We start from the raw sequence: 17,974 nt of genomic DNA, 5'->3' as shown, positions 1-17,974 counted from the left end.
CAGAACACTCTATGACATTAATCACAGCAAGATCCTGTTTGACCCACCTCCTAGAAAAATGGAAATAAACAAATGGGACCTAATGAATCTTAAAAGCTTTTGCACAGCAAGAGAAACCATAAACAAGATGAAAAGACAGACCTCATAATGGGAGAAAATATTTGCAAATGAAGCAACTGACAAAGGATTAATCTACAAAATATACAAGCAGCTCATGCTGCTCAATTTTAAAAAAACCAAAAACCCAATCCAAAAATGGGCAGAAGACACAAATAGACATTTCTCCAAAGAAGATATACAGATTGCCAACAAACACTTGAAAGGATGTTCAACACCACTAATCATTAGAGAAATTCAAATCAAAACTGCAATGAGGTATCACCTCACACCAGTCAGAATGGCCATCATCAAAAAATCTAGAAACAATAAATGGTGGAGAGGGTGTGGAGAAAAGGGAACCCTCTTGCACTGTTGGTGGGAATGTAAATTGATACAGCCATTATGGAGGACCGTGTGGAGGTTCCTTAAAAATCTAAAAATATAACTACCATATGACTCAGCAATCCCACTTCTGGGCATATAACCTGAGAAAACCATAATTCAAAAAAAGTCATGTACCACAATGTTCATTGTAGCACTATTTGCAATAACCAGGACATGGAAGCAACCTAAGTGTCCGTTGACAGATGAATGGATAAAGAAGACATGGCACACATATACAATGGAATATTACTCAGCCATAAAAAGAAATGAAATTGAGTTATTTGTAGTGAGGTGGATGGACCTAGAGTCTGTCATACAAAGTAAAGTAAGTCAGAAAGAGAAAAACAGATACCATATGCTAACACATATATATGGAATGTAAAAGAAAAGAAAATGTTCTGATGAACGTATTGGCTGGACAGGAATAAAGATGCAGACGTAGAGAATGGACTTGAGGACATGGGGAGGGGGACGTGTAAGCTGGGCGAAGTGAGAGAGTAGCATTGACATATATACACTACCAACTGTAAAATAGATAGCTAGTGGGAAGCAGCTGCTTAGCACACGGAGATCAGCTCGGTGCTTTGTGACCATCTAGAGGGGTAGGAAAGGGAGTGCAGGAGGGAGACGCAAGAGAGAGGGTATATGAGGATGTATGCATACATATAGCTGATTCACTTTGTTATACAGCAGCAACTAACACAACAATGTAAAGCAGTTATACTCCAATAAAGATGTTAAAAGAAAATAAATAAATAAAATTTAAAAACTAAGTGTATTTATTTAAGAGCCTCCATAATATCAGTTTATTCAGGATTCTGATTGTGCATAGTGTTTTCAACATGTTGGAAATTATGACATTTATCATTCATAAGGTTCTAATAGGGAGGAGGCTATATAGTAGGGAAAAAACCAAAGCTGAATCTTGAAAATGTGGTAAATTTATAAATATAAACAATGTCTTAACTAAAATAATAAATTCAGTATATCATGATGTAATTTCCGAATAATTTTGGCTCTGAAAAGATTAAAAAGAGGAATTTTTTTTCTTTTGCAGAATTCCATAATACTTAGCAAACAGCTGGCCACTTTGGGACAGAAGCCTGCCATATATACAGTTCTGAGGAGAAAAGTTTATTTTCCACATAGAAAAATGAAGAATGGGTATTTAATTTTTAAATTTCAGATATAAAATTTATGTTTAAAATTAAGTAAAATAATTATCAGAGACCTCAAGAAATTTAAAAACTCTAGTGGAATTTCATGGAATATCTTATATGTAATTTCCAAGTAGCTTCTTTGAACACGTTAAAATTGTGATAATCAGAAATAGTTACCAACTCAGAAAATACCAGTCACACTCCAATAGTTTCACAATTTGTATTAATAGCTAAAGGTCAATGCAAGAGTCTCATTCAGGATAGTGGCAAATCCTAGCAATATCTCAAAATGTTTCCTGCTGGTTCTTTAAAGTGAGCCACAGTGATATGACTGATATCACGATCATTACCACCATCAGTGCACAGGTTTACGTGCTGTCACACACCCCTGAGAAGTAAAATCTGTTACTGTTAAAGTTAGTAGGTGATCATGGGGTTTAGACAAACATTTTTTAAAAATTTATTTTATTGAAGTATAGTTGATTTACAACGTTGTGCTAATTTCTACATAGAGCAAAGTGATTCAGTTATACATATACATATATACATTCTTTTTTATATCCTTTTCCATTATGATTTATCACAGGATATTGAATATAGTTCCCTGTGCTACACAGCAGGACCTTGTTTTTTATCCATCATATATATAATAGTTTGCATATGCTAATCCCAATCTCCCAATCCATCCCTCCCCCACTCCCCCTCTCCCTTGGCAACCACAAGTCTGTTCTCTGTCTGTAAGTCTGTTTCTGTTTTGTAGATAAGTTCATTTGTGTCATATTTTAGATTCCACATATAAGTGATATCATATGGTATTTGTCTTTCTCTTTCTGATTTCCTTCACTTAGTATGATAATCTCTAAGTCCATCCATGTAGCTGCAAATGGCATTGTTTCATTCTTTTTTATGGCTGTGTAATATTTTATTGTTTATAAATACCACATCTTCTTATCCATTCATCTGTCAATGGACACTTAGGTTGTTTCTGTGTCTTGGCTATTATAAATAGTGCTGCAATGAACATTGGGGTGCATGAATCTTTTCAAATTATAGTTTTGTCCAGATATATGCCCAGTAGTAGGATTGCAGTGTCATATGGAAACGCTATTTTTAGTTTTCTGAGGAACCTCCATACTGCTTTCCATAGTGGCTGCACCAATTTACATTCCCACCAACAGTGCAGGAAGGTTCCCTTTTCTCCACACCCTCTCCAGCATTTATTATTTGTAGACTTTTTAATGATGGCCATTCTGACTGGTGTGAGGTGGTACCTCATTATAGTTTTGATTTGCATTTCTCTAATGATTAGTGATGATGAGCATCTTTACATGGGCCTGTTGGCCATCTGTATATCTTCCTTGGAGAAGATCTTCTGACCATTTTTCAATTGCTTTTTTTTTTTTTTGGTATTGAGTTATATGAGCTGTTTGTATATTTTGCACATTGATCCCTTGTAAGTCACATCATTTGCAAATATTTTCTCCCAGTCCGCATGTGGTCTTTTCATTTTGTTTATGGTTTCCTTTACTATACAAAAGCTTGTAAGTTTGATTAGGTCCCATTTGTTTATTTTTGCTTTTATTTCTACTACCTTGGGAAACTAACCTAAGAAAACATTGGTACAATTTATGTCAGAGAATATTTTGCCTATGTTCTCATCTAAGAGTTTTATGGTGTTATATCTTATATTTAAGTCTTCAAGCCATTTTGAGTTTATTTTTATGTATGGTGTGAGTATTTGTTTTAATTTCATTGATTTACATACGGCTAGACAGGCTTTCTTAATCTATTGAGCACCTAGGCACAGGGCAAGGTGCTTATAACTAAAAGATACAATACTTGCAGTCATTGACATTATAGTTTAGTGGGGGAGACAAGTAAACAAATAGATGCTATGATAGAAGTGAGCCCAGGGTGAAGTGAAATATATAGATGGTACAGAAACTAAGGCTTCGAGGGTGCACTAACTAAGCCTCAGGGAGGACGTTCCTAAAGAGGTGACATCTGCACTATTGAAAAGAAATAAAAGTGAGCCAATTGGAGGAAGCTTTCAAAGAGCAGGGCAACACATAAGAGGGCCTTCAAACAGAGACCTAAGAAAGCAGATGCATTCTAGGAGATGCAAAGAAGTTCAATTCATGGTTAAAGTAGAGGGTGCCATTTAGAGAGATAAAATATTAATCTGGAGCTGAAATTCCTGCTGATCTTATAAAACTTTGGGTGTTAGGGAGGGAGGAGAAGCAGTTGCTATAAAACCAAGCCAAAGGCCTTGTCTCATTTAGCAGGCAGGTAGGAAGGTTATTGGTACCATTTGTTTCTTCTCTATTTTTAACAGCTTTATTGAGATATAATTCATATACTACACAATTCACCCTTTTAAAGTGTACAATTCAATGATTTTTAGGATATTCACAGAGTTGTGCAACCACTATCTAATTCTAGAACATCTTTATCAACCCAAAAAGAAACCCCATTCCCTCCTCCCCCAGCCCTTAACACTGCTAATCTATTTTCTGTCTCTGTGGTTTGCTTATTCTGGATTGTTTCATATCAAGAGGATCATACAATATATGTTGTTTTGTGACTGGCTTCTTTCTGTTAGCATAATGTTTTTAAGGTTCATCCATGTTGTAGCATATAGCAGTACAGTTGACCCTTGAACAACAAGGGTTTAAACTACACAGGTCCACTTATACACAGATCTTTTTTTTCAATACATATGTACTACAGTACTACACAATCTACAGTTGGTTGAACCCACGAATGTGGAACTAAGTGTATGGAGAGCCAACTGTAAAGTTATACACAGACTTTTGACTGTTGGAGGAGATGGGTGGTAGGGGAGGCAGCACCCTGACCCCTGCATTGTGCAAAGGCCAAATGTATTTCATTTCTTTTTATTGCCAAGTAATACTCCATTTTATAGGTATACCAACATTTCATTTATTCATTCTTTAGTTTCTGAACATTTCAGTTGCTTCTGCTTTGGGTCTATTATGAATAGTGCTGCTATGAACATTTATATACAAGTTTTGTGTGGACATTTTTCATTTCTCTTGCATATATACCTAAGAGTTAAATTTCTGGATCATATGGTATCTAATTTCACTTCTTTGTGGTCAGAGAAAATACTTTATATGATTTCAATCCTTTTAAATATATTGAGGTTTATTTTATGGCCTTACATGTGGTCTGTCCTGGAGAACTTTCCATGTACACTTATGAAGAATTTTTAGTTTTCTGTTGTTGGGTGGAGTGTTCTATAGACGTCTGTTAGGTCTAGCTGGCTTATAGTGTTATTCATGTCTTCTGTTTCCTTGTTGATCTTCTGCTTGTTGTTTTACCCATTATTGAAAGTGGTATATCAAAGTCTACAACTATTATTGTTGAATTATTTCTTTCTCCCTTTTTTCTGTCAGGTTTTGCATCACGTATTTTATGTCTCTGTTGTCAGATGAATACATTTATAATCGTTATACTTCCCTGATGGACAGACCATTCAACATTATAAAATGTCCCTCTTTATTTTTGGAACTTTTAATTTTGTTTTAAAATGTATTTTGTCTGATATTAGTATATCCACTCCTTTGCATGATATATTTTTCTCATCCTTTTTTTCCCAACCTATTTGTATTTTAGAATCTAAAATGCATCTCCTATAGACAGCATATAGTTGTATCTTCTTTTGTTACCTAGTCTCTGACATTTCACTGGTCTGCTTAGTCCTCTCACATTTAAGGTTATTACTGACATAGTTGGATTTATGTCTGTCATCTTCTTTTCATTTAATATATTTCTTATGTCTTTTTTTCATGTATTCCTCCTCTACTGTTTTCTTTAGTATTATTTTCAGTGTGTAACAATTTAATTACATTAATTTTTTTCACTATATTGTTTGAAATATTTTCTTAGTTTTTCATCTAGGGCAGGCTATATATATATATATAAAATCAGAATCTAATTCAGATTTATGCTAACTTAATTCCAGTGAGATATAGGAAAGCATTCCTATTTCCTCCCCCAACTGGCCTTGTTTGCCACTATTGTTATGCATATTATTATATCTATATATGCTATAAACCCAATGACACATTGTTATAACTATTAGCTTGAGTAATTTTATACCTTTTAAAGAAGCTGGGGGAAGAAAGGAGAGCCAGTATACATGTATAGAACTTGTATTAACTTCCTTATTTACCATATCTGGTTTTCTTCATTTGTTCCTATGGATTTGAGTTATCATCTGTTGTCATTTCCTTTCTCCAATATAGCTGTGTTCCCATCCCTCTCTATAATCTTATTATTACCTAATATATTATATTTTTATGTTATAAGCCCAACAATACAATTAAACACATGTTGCTTTATAAAATTGCTTTTAAAATCAGTTAAGAGAAAAACGGAGAAACATACATTTATACTCTTTTTTTTTTTTTTGGCTGTGTTGTGTCTTCATTGCTGTGCATGGCTTTCTCTAGTTGCGGCGAGTGGGGGCTACTGTTTGTTGCAGTGTGCGGGCTTCTCATCATGGTGGCTTCTCATTGCAGAGCACGGGCTCTAGGTGCATGGGCTTCAGTAGTTGTGGTGCATGGGCTCAGCAGTTGTGGCTCGTGGTCTCTAGAGCGCAGGCTCAGTAGTTATGGTGCACAGACTTAGTTGCTCTGCAGCATGTGGGATCTTCCCAGACCAGGGCTGGAACCCATGTCTTCTGCACTGACAGGCGGATTCTCAACCACTGTGCCACCAGGGAAGCCCCATTTATACTCTTTTATAATTGTATAATTACCTTTACCATTGTTTTTTGTGTTTTTTTAAATGTGGATTTGAATTACTGTGTGCTGTGTCTTGCTTTCAACCTGAAGAACTTCCTTTAGTATTTCTTATAACGCAGATTTTCTATGACAAGTTCTCTACTTTTTGTGTATCTGGAAAAGTCTTACTTTCTACTTCATTTTTGAAAAATAGTTTTGCTGGATATGGAATTTCTGTTGAGTATTTTTCTCTCCACACTTTAAATATGTGATTCCACTGCCTCTGCCCTCCATTATTTCTTATAAGAAGTCAGCTTTTAATTTGGTGTGTGTGTGTGTGTGTGTTGGGTGAGGGGGTGTTCCTTCTTTGTAATGTGTTGATTTTCTCCTGCTGTTTTTGAGATTTTCCTTTACTTTGGCTTTCAACATTTTTGCTATGGTGTTCAGTGTGTGGATCTCTTTGTATTGATCCTACCTGGAGTTTTTTGAGCTCCTTAAATATATAGATTGATTTTCATAAAATTTGGGAAGTTTTCAGCTATTGTTCAAATTTTTCCCTCATTTTTTTCTCTCCTTTTCTTCTGACACTCCAGCTACATATATGTTGATGCAGTTAATGATGTCACACATTTCACTGAGGTTCTACACATTTTTCTTTACTTTTTTTCCCTCTCTTTCTTCTTTGGATTGCATAATCTCAATCATCCTACAAGTTCAGTAGTTCTTTCTTCTGACATTTCAAATCTACTGTTTAGTCCCTCTAGTGGATTGTTATTTTTTGTTTCCTTGCTTATTTGTTTAGTGATTGACTGGACTATTTTAGTGAAGTTTATTTCCCCCACAATATGAAGCCTCTGAGGTCATCCCTCAAAAGGCACAGTCTTGGGCATGCACATGACCAACCTTGTTGTTTTATATTTAAAAATATTACCCAGTAAACTCATTCCTTCAAAAACTAAATTACAAAGAAAAAAAAAGAGAGAGTTGGTGGAGGAACATATAAATTAAAAGATATTTAACTTAAATACTGTCTGGATATTTAGATATTCAGGAACTACTGTTAAAATATTATGTGATGACTGTCATGTCACTTGTTTTTTAGAAAGTTTTTTTCTTTTAAAGATATATAAAATTGAAATGGTAATAAAATTAATCTCCTTCTTCAAGACATCAAGCCCAGATGGTTTTGTAAGCAAATTCTCCTAAGGCTATTGGCATAAAATAATAATCTCTATATTATTCAAACTATATAACATATGTTTAAGAATATGGAAATCTTTTCAATTCATTATGTAAGGCTAGCATAGTTCAAATATAAAAAATTGGGCAGACAGAGCTCAAGAATGTTAATTTTTCTTTTAATATAGATGCATTGTTACTATATTAAAATCAACACCACTTTATTTTTCAGCATGACTTTAAAACTTCTAGAGTGTGGTTACATATGCAAAGATGCTTCAACATTAGGAAATTAATGTAATTTACTATAGTAATAGATTAAAGGGAAAAAATGACATAATTGTTTACAATAGGTATGAAAAGAGTTTTTGATAAAATCTAACATGCATTTTTGACTTTATAAACAGTTAATAAGTTGGAATTAGGAGAAAATTTGCTTAACTTAAAACAAATATACATATCAGAGACTAAGTTAATTGATAAAACATGAATTATTCTCATTACATCATGAAAAATAAAAGCATACCTATTTTTACTTGTTCTCCCACATTGTATTTATAATCCCAACAAATGTAATATGACCAAAGGAAGAAGGGTAATAAGAAGAAAAATGTAATAGAATGAGGAGGAGGAGGAAGGGAAGGAAGAAGATTTCTGAAGAGGAGAGGAGGAAGTGAAGAAGAAGATGGAGAAGGAGATTAGGTTTGGGGAGAACATAGGGAAATATTGGGAGTGTGAATTGGTAAAACAGGTAAGTTGAAAAATATAGACTTGTTTAAAATATTTTGGAGGAAGATTGCTGCAGAATGTATATTTTAAATAAATGTAACCTATGACTTAACATTCCCACTTCTAAGAATTTTTTCTATAGAAATACTAGCATGAGTATGTAAAGCATTTGTATATGTATGTTTATTTAAGAATACTTTGTGGTGAATTGTACCAAATATTTAAAGAAGACTTACTACCAATCCTTTTCAAACTCTTCCAAAAAATAGAAGAAGAGGGAAATCTTCCAAACTCATTTTTCAAGGCTAAAATTACCCTGATACCAAAAACCAGAAAAGATCACTAAAAGAAAAGAAAACGTCAGGCCAATACCTGATGAATATAAACGTAAAAATTCTCAAGAAAACCAAATTTAACAATACCTTTAAAGGCTCATACACCATGATCAAGTGGGATTCATTTCAGGGATGCAAGGATGTTTCAACACACACAAATCAATCAGTGTTAATACACCAGATTAACAAAATGCAGGATAAAAATCATAGTTTATTTCAATAGATACAGAAAGATCATTTGGCAAATTTTATCATCAATTCATGACAAAAACTCTCAAGAAAGTGAGTATAGAGGGAACATACATAATAAAGGTGAGTATAATAAAGGCCATATATGACGAGTCCACAGTAAACCTTATAATCAATGACGAAAAGCTGGAAACTTTTTCTCTAAGGTCAGGAACAAGACAAGAAGGCCCTCTCTCACCACTTACATTCAACATAGAACTAGGAGTCCTAGCCAGAGCAATTAGGCAAAAAATAGAATAAAAGGCACCTAAATTGGAAAGGAAGAAGTAAAACTGTCTCTTTTTATAGATGACATGATCTTATGTGTACAAAACCCTAAAGACTCCTCCAAAAACTATGAGAACTAATTTAGAAATTCAGTAGATTGCAGGGTACAAAATCTATATACAAAAACCCGTTGTATTTCTATACACTAACAATGAACTATCAGAAAGAGAAACTCAGAAAACAATCCCATTTACAGTTTCATCAAAAGAATAAAATACATAGGATTAAATTTAACCAAAGTGGTAAAAGATCTGTACACTGAAAACTATGAGACATTGATGAAAAAAAAATCAAAGACATAAATAAATGGAAATACATTACATGCTCATATAGATAACTAATATTGTTTAAATGTCCATACCATCCAAAGTAATCTACAGATTCAATGCAATCCCTATCAAGATTCCATTGGCAATTTTTACAGAAATAGAACAAACAATTCTAAAATTTGTATGGAACTGCAAAAGACCAAATAATCTTGAGAAATAAGAACAAAACTGGAAGCATCACACTACCTGACATTACACTGTATTACAAAGATGTAGTAATCAAAAAAGTATGGTATGTGCATAAAAACACATAGGTTAATGGTACAGAATCAAGAGCCCCGAAATAAACCCATGTATACATGGTCAGTTAATTGATGACAAAGAACCCAAAATATACAATGGAGAAATGATAGTCTCTTCAATAAATTGTGTTGGGAAACTGCAACATGCAAAAGAATAAACCTGGAAACTTATTCTACATCATACACAAAAATGAACCTGAAATGAGATTAAAGACTTAAATGTGTGACCTGAAACCATAAAACTCGTAGAAGAAAACATAGATGGTAAGCTCCTTGACATCAGTCTTGGCACTGATATTTTGGATCTGACACCAAAAGCCAATTCAACAAATAAAAAGGCAACCTATCGAATGGGAGCAATTAATTGCAAATCATGTATCTGATTGGGGTTAATATCCAAAATATATTAAGAACTCATGCAACTCAATAGCAACAACACCACCAAAATCGGATATAAAACAGAGGAACTAAATGGTCATTTTCCCAAAGAAGACATATAAGTGGCCAACAAATACCTGAAAATGTGCCTGACATCACTAATCACAAGGGAAATGCAAATCAAAACCACAATGAAATATCACTTCATACCTGTTAGAGTGATCATCATCAAAAAGACAAGAGTTAACAAGTGTTGGCAAGGATGTGGAGAATAGAGAACTCTTGTGCTCTGTTGGTGGGAATGTAAATTGGTACAGCCTTATGGAAAACAGTATGGAGCTTTCTCAAAAAATTAAAAATAGAACTACCATATGATCAAGCAATCCCACTTCTGGGTATATCTCTAAAGGAAAGGAAAACAGGATAATGAGATATATGCATTCCTATGTCTACATCAGCATTGTTCACAGTAGACTATCTCTATATTATGGGATATTATTCAGCCATGATAAAGAAGAAAATCCTGCCATTTGGCAACATGGATGGACTTTGAGGGCATTATGCTAAGTGAAATAAGCCAGACAAAGACAAGAGATACTTCATGGTATTAGTTATATGTGGAATCTGAAAAAAAAAGTCAAACTCAGAGAAACAGTGGTCACTAGGGCTTGGGGGTGAGGGAAATAGGGAGAGGTTGGTAAGAAATGTATGAACTTTCTGTTATAAGATGAGTAAAGTCTGAGGCTCTAATGAAAAATGTGGTGACTGTAGTTGATACACTGTATACTTGAAAGTTGCTAAGAGAGTAGAACTTAAATGTTCTCACCAAAAAACAAAGAAAGAAAGATAAATGTGTGAGATGATGGATGTTAATTAACCAGGTTGAGTGGGAGGGAATCCTTTCACATTATGTATGTATATCAAGTGATGTACACTTTAAATATCTTACAGTTGTATTTGTCAATTATAGCTGAGCAAAGCTGAAATTTTAGAATATTTTGCAAAGAAAAAACAAAAGTTGAAATAACTTAAAAACTTATCAGGTGGGAAATCTATTCTGCTGTAAGAAGTTAAGTTTTTGCCTAGCTTTATACTGCTATAAGTCACATTATCCTACTTACAAATATGTTTTTCATGGATAAATATATTTTCAAACATTTCCTTCTTAAGCTATGTTCCTTATATTAAGAATATTTGCATAGATATTTTTATCCAGTTGGGTTAATTAGAGCTAAATTAATAATAACATAGTGAATTAATTATCACCAACATCAGTGGGTAAAAATCAGTCTCCTAAGATAGACATAATGAGCTAACTCAAATTTCCACTATATTCTAATAAATGTATAGTCTCAAGTTTATATTCCAATATCCATAGAACTATTAAATAAAATTTTGAACATCACGCAAAAGCTCTTTGCCATTTTTAGGAAGCAAACCTATTCAGAAATTCAACTTTATTATCAAATATTGTCAGGACAAGATGGTGGAGTAGTAAGATGCTGCCTGGTTATGCCTCCTCCCATGGATATGCCAAAATTACAACTACATATAGAGAGACTATCTCTGAGAACAACCTGAAGACTAGCAGAAAAGATATTCCACAACTAAAGATAAAAAGGAAAAACCACATTGAGATGGGTAGGAGTGGCCAAGACAGTCTAACTGCGACTCATACTGCTGGCATTGCCACCCAATGGCAGGAGGGATATCATAGCCTTGGAAGTCATCCCCTGAGGAGTGAGGGCTCAGCCCCACATCAGGCCCCCCAGCCTGGGTGACCTGCACTGGGAAGATGATTTCCCATAATATCTGGCTTTGAAAACCAGTGGTCTTTATGTCTAGGAGGGCCAGACAGCTGTAAGAAACCAAAAATTTGCTGTTAAATGGTGCATGCAAATATTCACTCCCTCCAAGTCCCAGCACAGGGGCAGTAGTCTGAAAAGCACCTGGGTCATACGTGAAGGAGATGTATTGACTAATTTTAGGGCATATGCCTCAGGGGCAGAGATCTGTTGGAACTTTCTCTGGGTACCGAGGAGCTGGTGAGCATCAGATTTGTTGTTGTTTGTTTATGGCTCGCCCTCTACCTAGCTGTCCCAGTGCTGGCAGGCACCATATCTGACTCTCCCTATTTAAACTATTAATACTGATTGCCCTGTTCTGGGTTCACCTGTGGACCTGATACAGTCGGTGCTACTCCAAAGTGATCCCCCCACCCCACCAGACCCAGCAGTCACCCTCAGCTGTCACTAGAGTCCTCCAAATGCCCCCCCTTACCGCCAGACCCAGCCAGCAGCACAGCCCTTCCAAAGCGGCCTCCCAATACACCAGTTCCAGTGGGTAGCATCCACTAGCACCAGAGCCCCTTCAAAGTGGCCCCCTGCCCCACCACACCTGGCAGCCACCCTCAGTTGGTACTGGAACCTCTCCTAAATGGCCTTCCCACCCCACCAGTTCCAGTGGATGCCTCCAACAAGCACCAAATCCCCTCAAAAGCACTTTCCCTACCAGTCCTATTGGGCACCCTCAGCTGCCACTGGCATCCCCTCAAAGTGATCCCTGCCTCAGAGGCAAGCCTTGCATAGTAGGGCACTTGCAACAGTTGCAACCAGAACTCATAGCCCACTGTACAGAGGCCAGCCCTGAACACTAGCATGCCTGAGGCAAGCATGGTCTTGCCATGAGAGGAGGACATACAGCTTACACAAGGAACACTCCTGGAGTACCTGGCTGTGGCTACCAGGGGGTACCACACTACTGGACCACACAGGACACCTCCTACATAAAGCCACTCTTTTAATACTGGGGAAAGTAGCTAATCTACCTAATACACAGAAACAAACACAAAGAGTTAGGCAAAATGAGACAAAAGAATATGTTCCAAATGAAAGAATTAGAAAAAACCTCAAAAAAAAAAAAAAAAGAAGTAAATGAAACGGATTAGCAACCATCCAGATAAAGAGTTCAAAGTAATGGTCATAAAAATACTCACCAAACTCAAGAGTGAAATGGAGGAACACAGTGAGAACTACAACAAAGAGATAGAATATATTTTAAAAGGAATCAAAGCTAAAGAATACAATAACCAAAATAAAAAATACACTAGAGGGAACCAATAGCAGATTAGATGATACAGAAAAATGGATCTGGAAGACAGGCTAGTGGAAATTACCCAATCAATACAGCAAAAAAGACCAGAAAACTACGAGAGCTCATCAATGAATTCAGTAAAGTTGCAGGATGCAAAATTAATACACAGCAATCTGTTGCATTTATATACACTAACAACAGATTTCAGTAAGAGAGATTAAGGAAACAATCCCATTTACCATCGCATCAAAAACAATAAAATACCTAGGAATAAACCTACCTAAAGAGGCAAAAGACCTGTACTCCGAAAACTATAAGATGTTGATGAAAGAAATTAAAGATGACACAAACAAATGGAAAGATATACCGTGTTCTTGGATTGGAAGAATCAATACTGTTAAAATGACTATACTACCCAAGGCAATCTACAGATTCAGTGCAATCTCTATCAAATTACCAATGGCATTTTTTACAGAACTAAAACAAAGAATTTTAAAATTTGTATGGAAACACAAAAGACCTCAAAAAGCCAAAGCAATCTTGAAAAAGAAAAATGGAGCTGGTGGAATCAGGCTCCCTGACCTCAGACTATACTACAAAGCTACAATCATCAAAACAGTATTGTACTGGCACAAAAACAGACATATAGATCAATGGAAATGTATAGAAAGCCCAGAAATAAACCCATGCACCTATGGTCAATTAATCTACAACAAAGGAGGCAAGAATATACAATGGAGAAGAGACCATCTCTTCAACAAGTGGAGCTGTGAAAACTGGACAGCTACAAGTAAAAGAATGAAATTAGAACATTCTCTAACACCATACACAAAAATACTCAAAATGGAGTAAAGGCCTAAACATAAGACTGGATGCTATAAAACTCCTAGAGGAAAACATAGGCAGAACACTCTTTGACATAAATCACAGCAATATTTTGGGGGGTCCATCTCCCAGAGAAATGGAAATAAAAGCAAAAATAAACAAATGGGACCTAATGAAACTTAAAAGCTTTTGCACAGCAAAGGAAACCATAAACAAAATGAAAGGACAACCTACTGAATGGGAGAAAATGATGCAACTGAAAAGAGATTTATTTCCAAAATATACAAGCAGCTCATACAACTCAATAACAAAGCAAATAAGCAAACAAAAACAACCCAATCAATAAATGGGCAGAAGATCTAGATAGACATTTCTCCAAAGAAGACATAAGGATGGCCAACAAGCACATGAAAAGATGCTCAACCTTGCTAATTATTAGAGAAATGCAAATCAAAACTACAATGAGTTATCACTTCACTCCACTAAGAGTGACCATCATCAAAAAGTCTACAAATAATAAATGCTGTAGAGGGTGTGGAGAAAAAGGAACCCTCCTACACTGTTGGTAGGAATATAAATTGGTATAGCCACTATGGAGAACAGTATGGAAGTTCCTTAAAAATCTAAAAATAGAGAGTATGATCCTGCAATCCCACTATTGAGTATACATCTGGAGAAAACTATAATTTGAAAGGGTACATGTACCTCAATGTTCATAGCAGCACTATTTACAATAACCAAGACATGGAAGCAACCTATATGTTCATCTACAGGTGAATGGATAAAGAAGATGTGACATATATATACAATGGAACTTTACTTGGCCTTAAAAAATAATGAAGTAATGCCATTTGCAGCAACATGGATGGACCTAGAGGTTATCATATTAACTGAAGTAAGATCAACAGAGAAAGAAAAATATAATATGATATCACTTATGTGTGGGATTTTTTTTAAAGATACGAATGAACTTATTTACAAAATAGACTCACAGACTTAGAAAACAAATTTATGGTTACCAAAGGGGAAGGGGGCAGGGGGAGATAAATTAGGAAGTTGGGATTAACATATACGCACTACTATTATATAAAATACATAACCTACAAGGACCTATTGTATAACACCAGGAACTACATTCAATATTTTGTAATAATATATATATATATATCTCCTTTTTCAGATTCTTTTGTGAACAGATTCACTGTGCTGTACACCTAAAACTAACACACACAATAATGTGAATTAACTATACTTCAATTAAAAATTTTAAAAATAAATTAATTAAAATTTGAAAAAAAAAACAGAAAAAGACAAAAGAAAGCCCAAAAATGAGGATAATTTAAGGGACTAGAGGGGCAACCAGTTGTAGTTATCTTTGCATTTTAGGGGTCTCAGAAGAAAAAGAGAGAAAGGAAAAAAATGCAGCAAACTTATTTGAAGAAATAATGGCTGAAAATTATCCTAACCTGGTGAAGGAAACAAGCATCCAAGCCCAGGAATGACAGAATCCCAAACAAGATAAACACAAAATGGTCCACACCAAGACACATTATAATTAAAATGCCAAGAGTGAAATATGAAGAGAGAATCTTAAATGCAGTAAGAGAAAAGCAAATACTTACATGCACGGAAATCCCCATAAGAATATCAGCTAACTTTTCAGCAGAAACTTTACAGGCCAGAAGGGAGTGGCACAACATGTTCAAAGTACTGAAAGGAAAAAACGTCCAACCAAGAATACCCTATCTGACAAGATTATCATTCAGTATTGAATGAGAGCTAAAGAGTTTTCCAGACAAGCAAAAGCTAAAGGAGTTAATCACAACTAAACCTTTCAAGAAATGTTAAAAGGACTTCTTTAAACAGAAAAAAAAAAAAAACCATAAGAAGAAATACGAAAATTATGAAAGAAAAAAATATCACTGGTAAAGACAAGACTATGGTAAAGGTAATAGATCAACCAACTATAAAGCCAGTATGAAGGTTAAAAGACAAAACTAATAAAATCATGTATAGCTACAATAATTAGTTAAGGAATACACAAAACAAAAAGATGGTGTAAAAAACAAAACTTTGAGAGGAGGAGTAAAAATATAGTGCCTTTAGAACATGCTCAAACACTTTAGAGCATGCATCACTTTAAAATAGACTGCTATGTACATAGGTTGTTATATAAGAACCTCATGGTATGGACTTCCCTGGTGGCGCCGTGGTTAAGAATCCACCTGCCAATGCAGGGGATATGGGTTCAAGCCCTGGTCCGGAAAGATCCCACATGCCGTAGAGCAACTAAGCCCCTGTGCCACAACTACTGAGCCTGTGCTCTAGAGCCCAAGCCACAACTACTGAAGCCCACACACCTAGAGCCCATGCTCCACAACGAGAGAAGCCACCACAATGAGAAGTCCATGCACTGCAATGAAGAGTAGCCCCTGCTCGCTGGGACTAGAGAAAGCCCATGTGCAGAAATGAAGACCCAATGCAGCCAAAAATAAAATATTAAATAAATTAGTTAATTAAGAAAAATAGAACCTCATGGTAACCACAAACCAAAAACCAATAATAGAGCCACAAAAAATAAAGAGAAAGGAATACAGCTATTGTACTAAAGAAAGTCATCAAAATACAAGGAAAGAGAATAGGAGAAGAAGAAAGGAACAGAGAACAACAAAAATAACCAGAAAACAATTAACAAAATTGCATAAGTACATATCTATCAATAATTACTTTAAACGGAAATGGACTAAATGCTCCAATCAAAAGACATGGAGTGACTGAACGGATTTAAAAGCAAGATCCGTATATATGCTGCCTACAAGAGACTCACTTCAGATCTAAAGAAACACACACAGACTGAAAGTGAAGGGATGGAAAAACATACAGGCATACTTTGTTTTATTGTGCTTTACTTTATTGCACTTTGCAGATATTGTGTTTTTTACAAATTAAAGGCTTTTGGCAACTCTGCATCTGTCAAGATCAGTACCATTTTTTCCAACAGTATTTGCTCACTTAGTGTCTCTGTGTCACATTTTGGTAATTCTTGCAATATTTCAAACTTTTAATTATTATTTATATTATTATTTAGCTGATTATATTTAATGTAATATTATTATATAAATTATTGTGGTTTTTGATCAGTGATCTGTGATGTTACTATTGCAAAATGATTACAACTAGCTGAAGACTCAGATATTGGTTTGTAATTTTTACCAATAATGTATTTTTAATTAAGATATGTACATTGTTCTTTTAGAAAATGATATTGCACACTCAATAAACTATAGTAAGTGTACACATAACATTTCTATGCATTGGGAAATGAAAAAATTCGTATGATTTGCTTTATTGCAGTATATGCTTTATCACAATGGTCTGGAACTGAACCTGTAATATCTCCAAGGAATACTTGTATTCCACGCAAACAGAAGCAAAAAGATAGCTGGGGGTAACAATATTTATATCGGACAAAATAAACTTTAACACAGGCTGTAATAAGAGACAAAGAAGAACATAATTAATGGTAAGGGGATCAATCCAAGAAGAATATATAACACTTGTAAATATATATGCACCCAACATAGGAACACCTAAATACATAAAGCAAATATTAACAGACAGAACAGAAGAAATTCACAGTAATACAAAAACAGTAGGGTTCTTTAAACACCACTTATATTAATGGATGGATTATCTAGACAGAAAACCGATAAGGAAACACTGACATAAAAAGGGAAACCTCCTGCACTGTTGGTGGGAATGTAAATTGATACAGCCACTATGGAGAACAGTATGGATTTTCCTTAAAAAACTAAAGATAGAGTTACCATATGACCCAGCAATCCCGCTACTGGGCATATACCCTTAGAAAACCGTAATTCAAAAAGAGACATGTACTACAGTGTTCACTGAAGCACTATTTACAATAACCAGGACAGAGAAGCAGCCTAAATG

At 35.1% G+C, this 17,974-nt stretch overlaps 1 protein-coding gene across 1 annotated transcript in view; it reads left to right on the top strand.

Moving 5' to 3' along the window:
* CATSPERE (catsper channel auxiliary subunit epsilon) overlaps window positions 1-17,974 on the top strand; it is a 239,501-nt gene that overhangs the window by 72,985 nt on the left and 148,542 nt on the right. The window contains exon 8 of the mRNA XM_019920606.3: window positions 1,541-1,647. Within this exon, the coding sequence (XP_019776165.3) occupies window positions 1,541-1,647 (107 nt within the window). The remainder of the gene's footprint in view (window positions 1-1,540; window positions 1,648-17,974) is intronic.

The sequence above is a fragment of the Tursiops truncatus genome, chromosome 1 (genome assembly GCF_011762595.2).
Source record: "Tursiops truncatus isolate mTurTru1 chromosome 1, mTurTru1.mat.Y, whole genome shotgun sequence".
Lineage (NCBI taxonomy): Eukaryota > Metazoa > Chordata > Mammalia > Artiodactyla > Delphinidae > Tursiops > Tursiops truncatus.
This window is presented reverse-complemented; position numbering and strand designations above follow the sequence as displayed.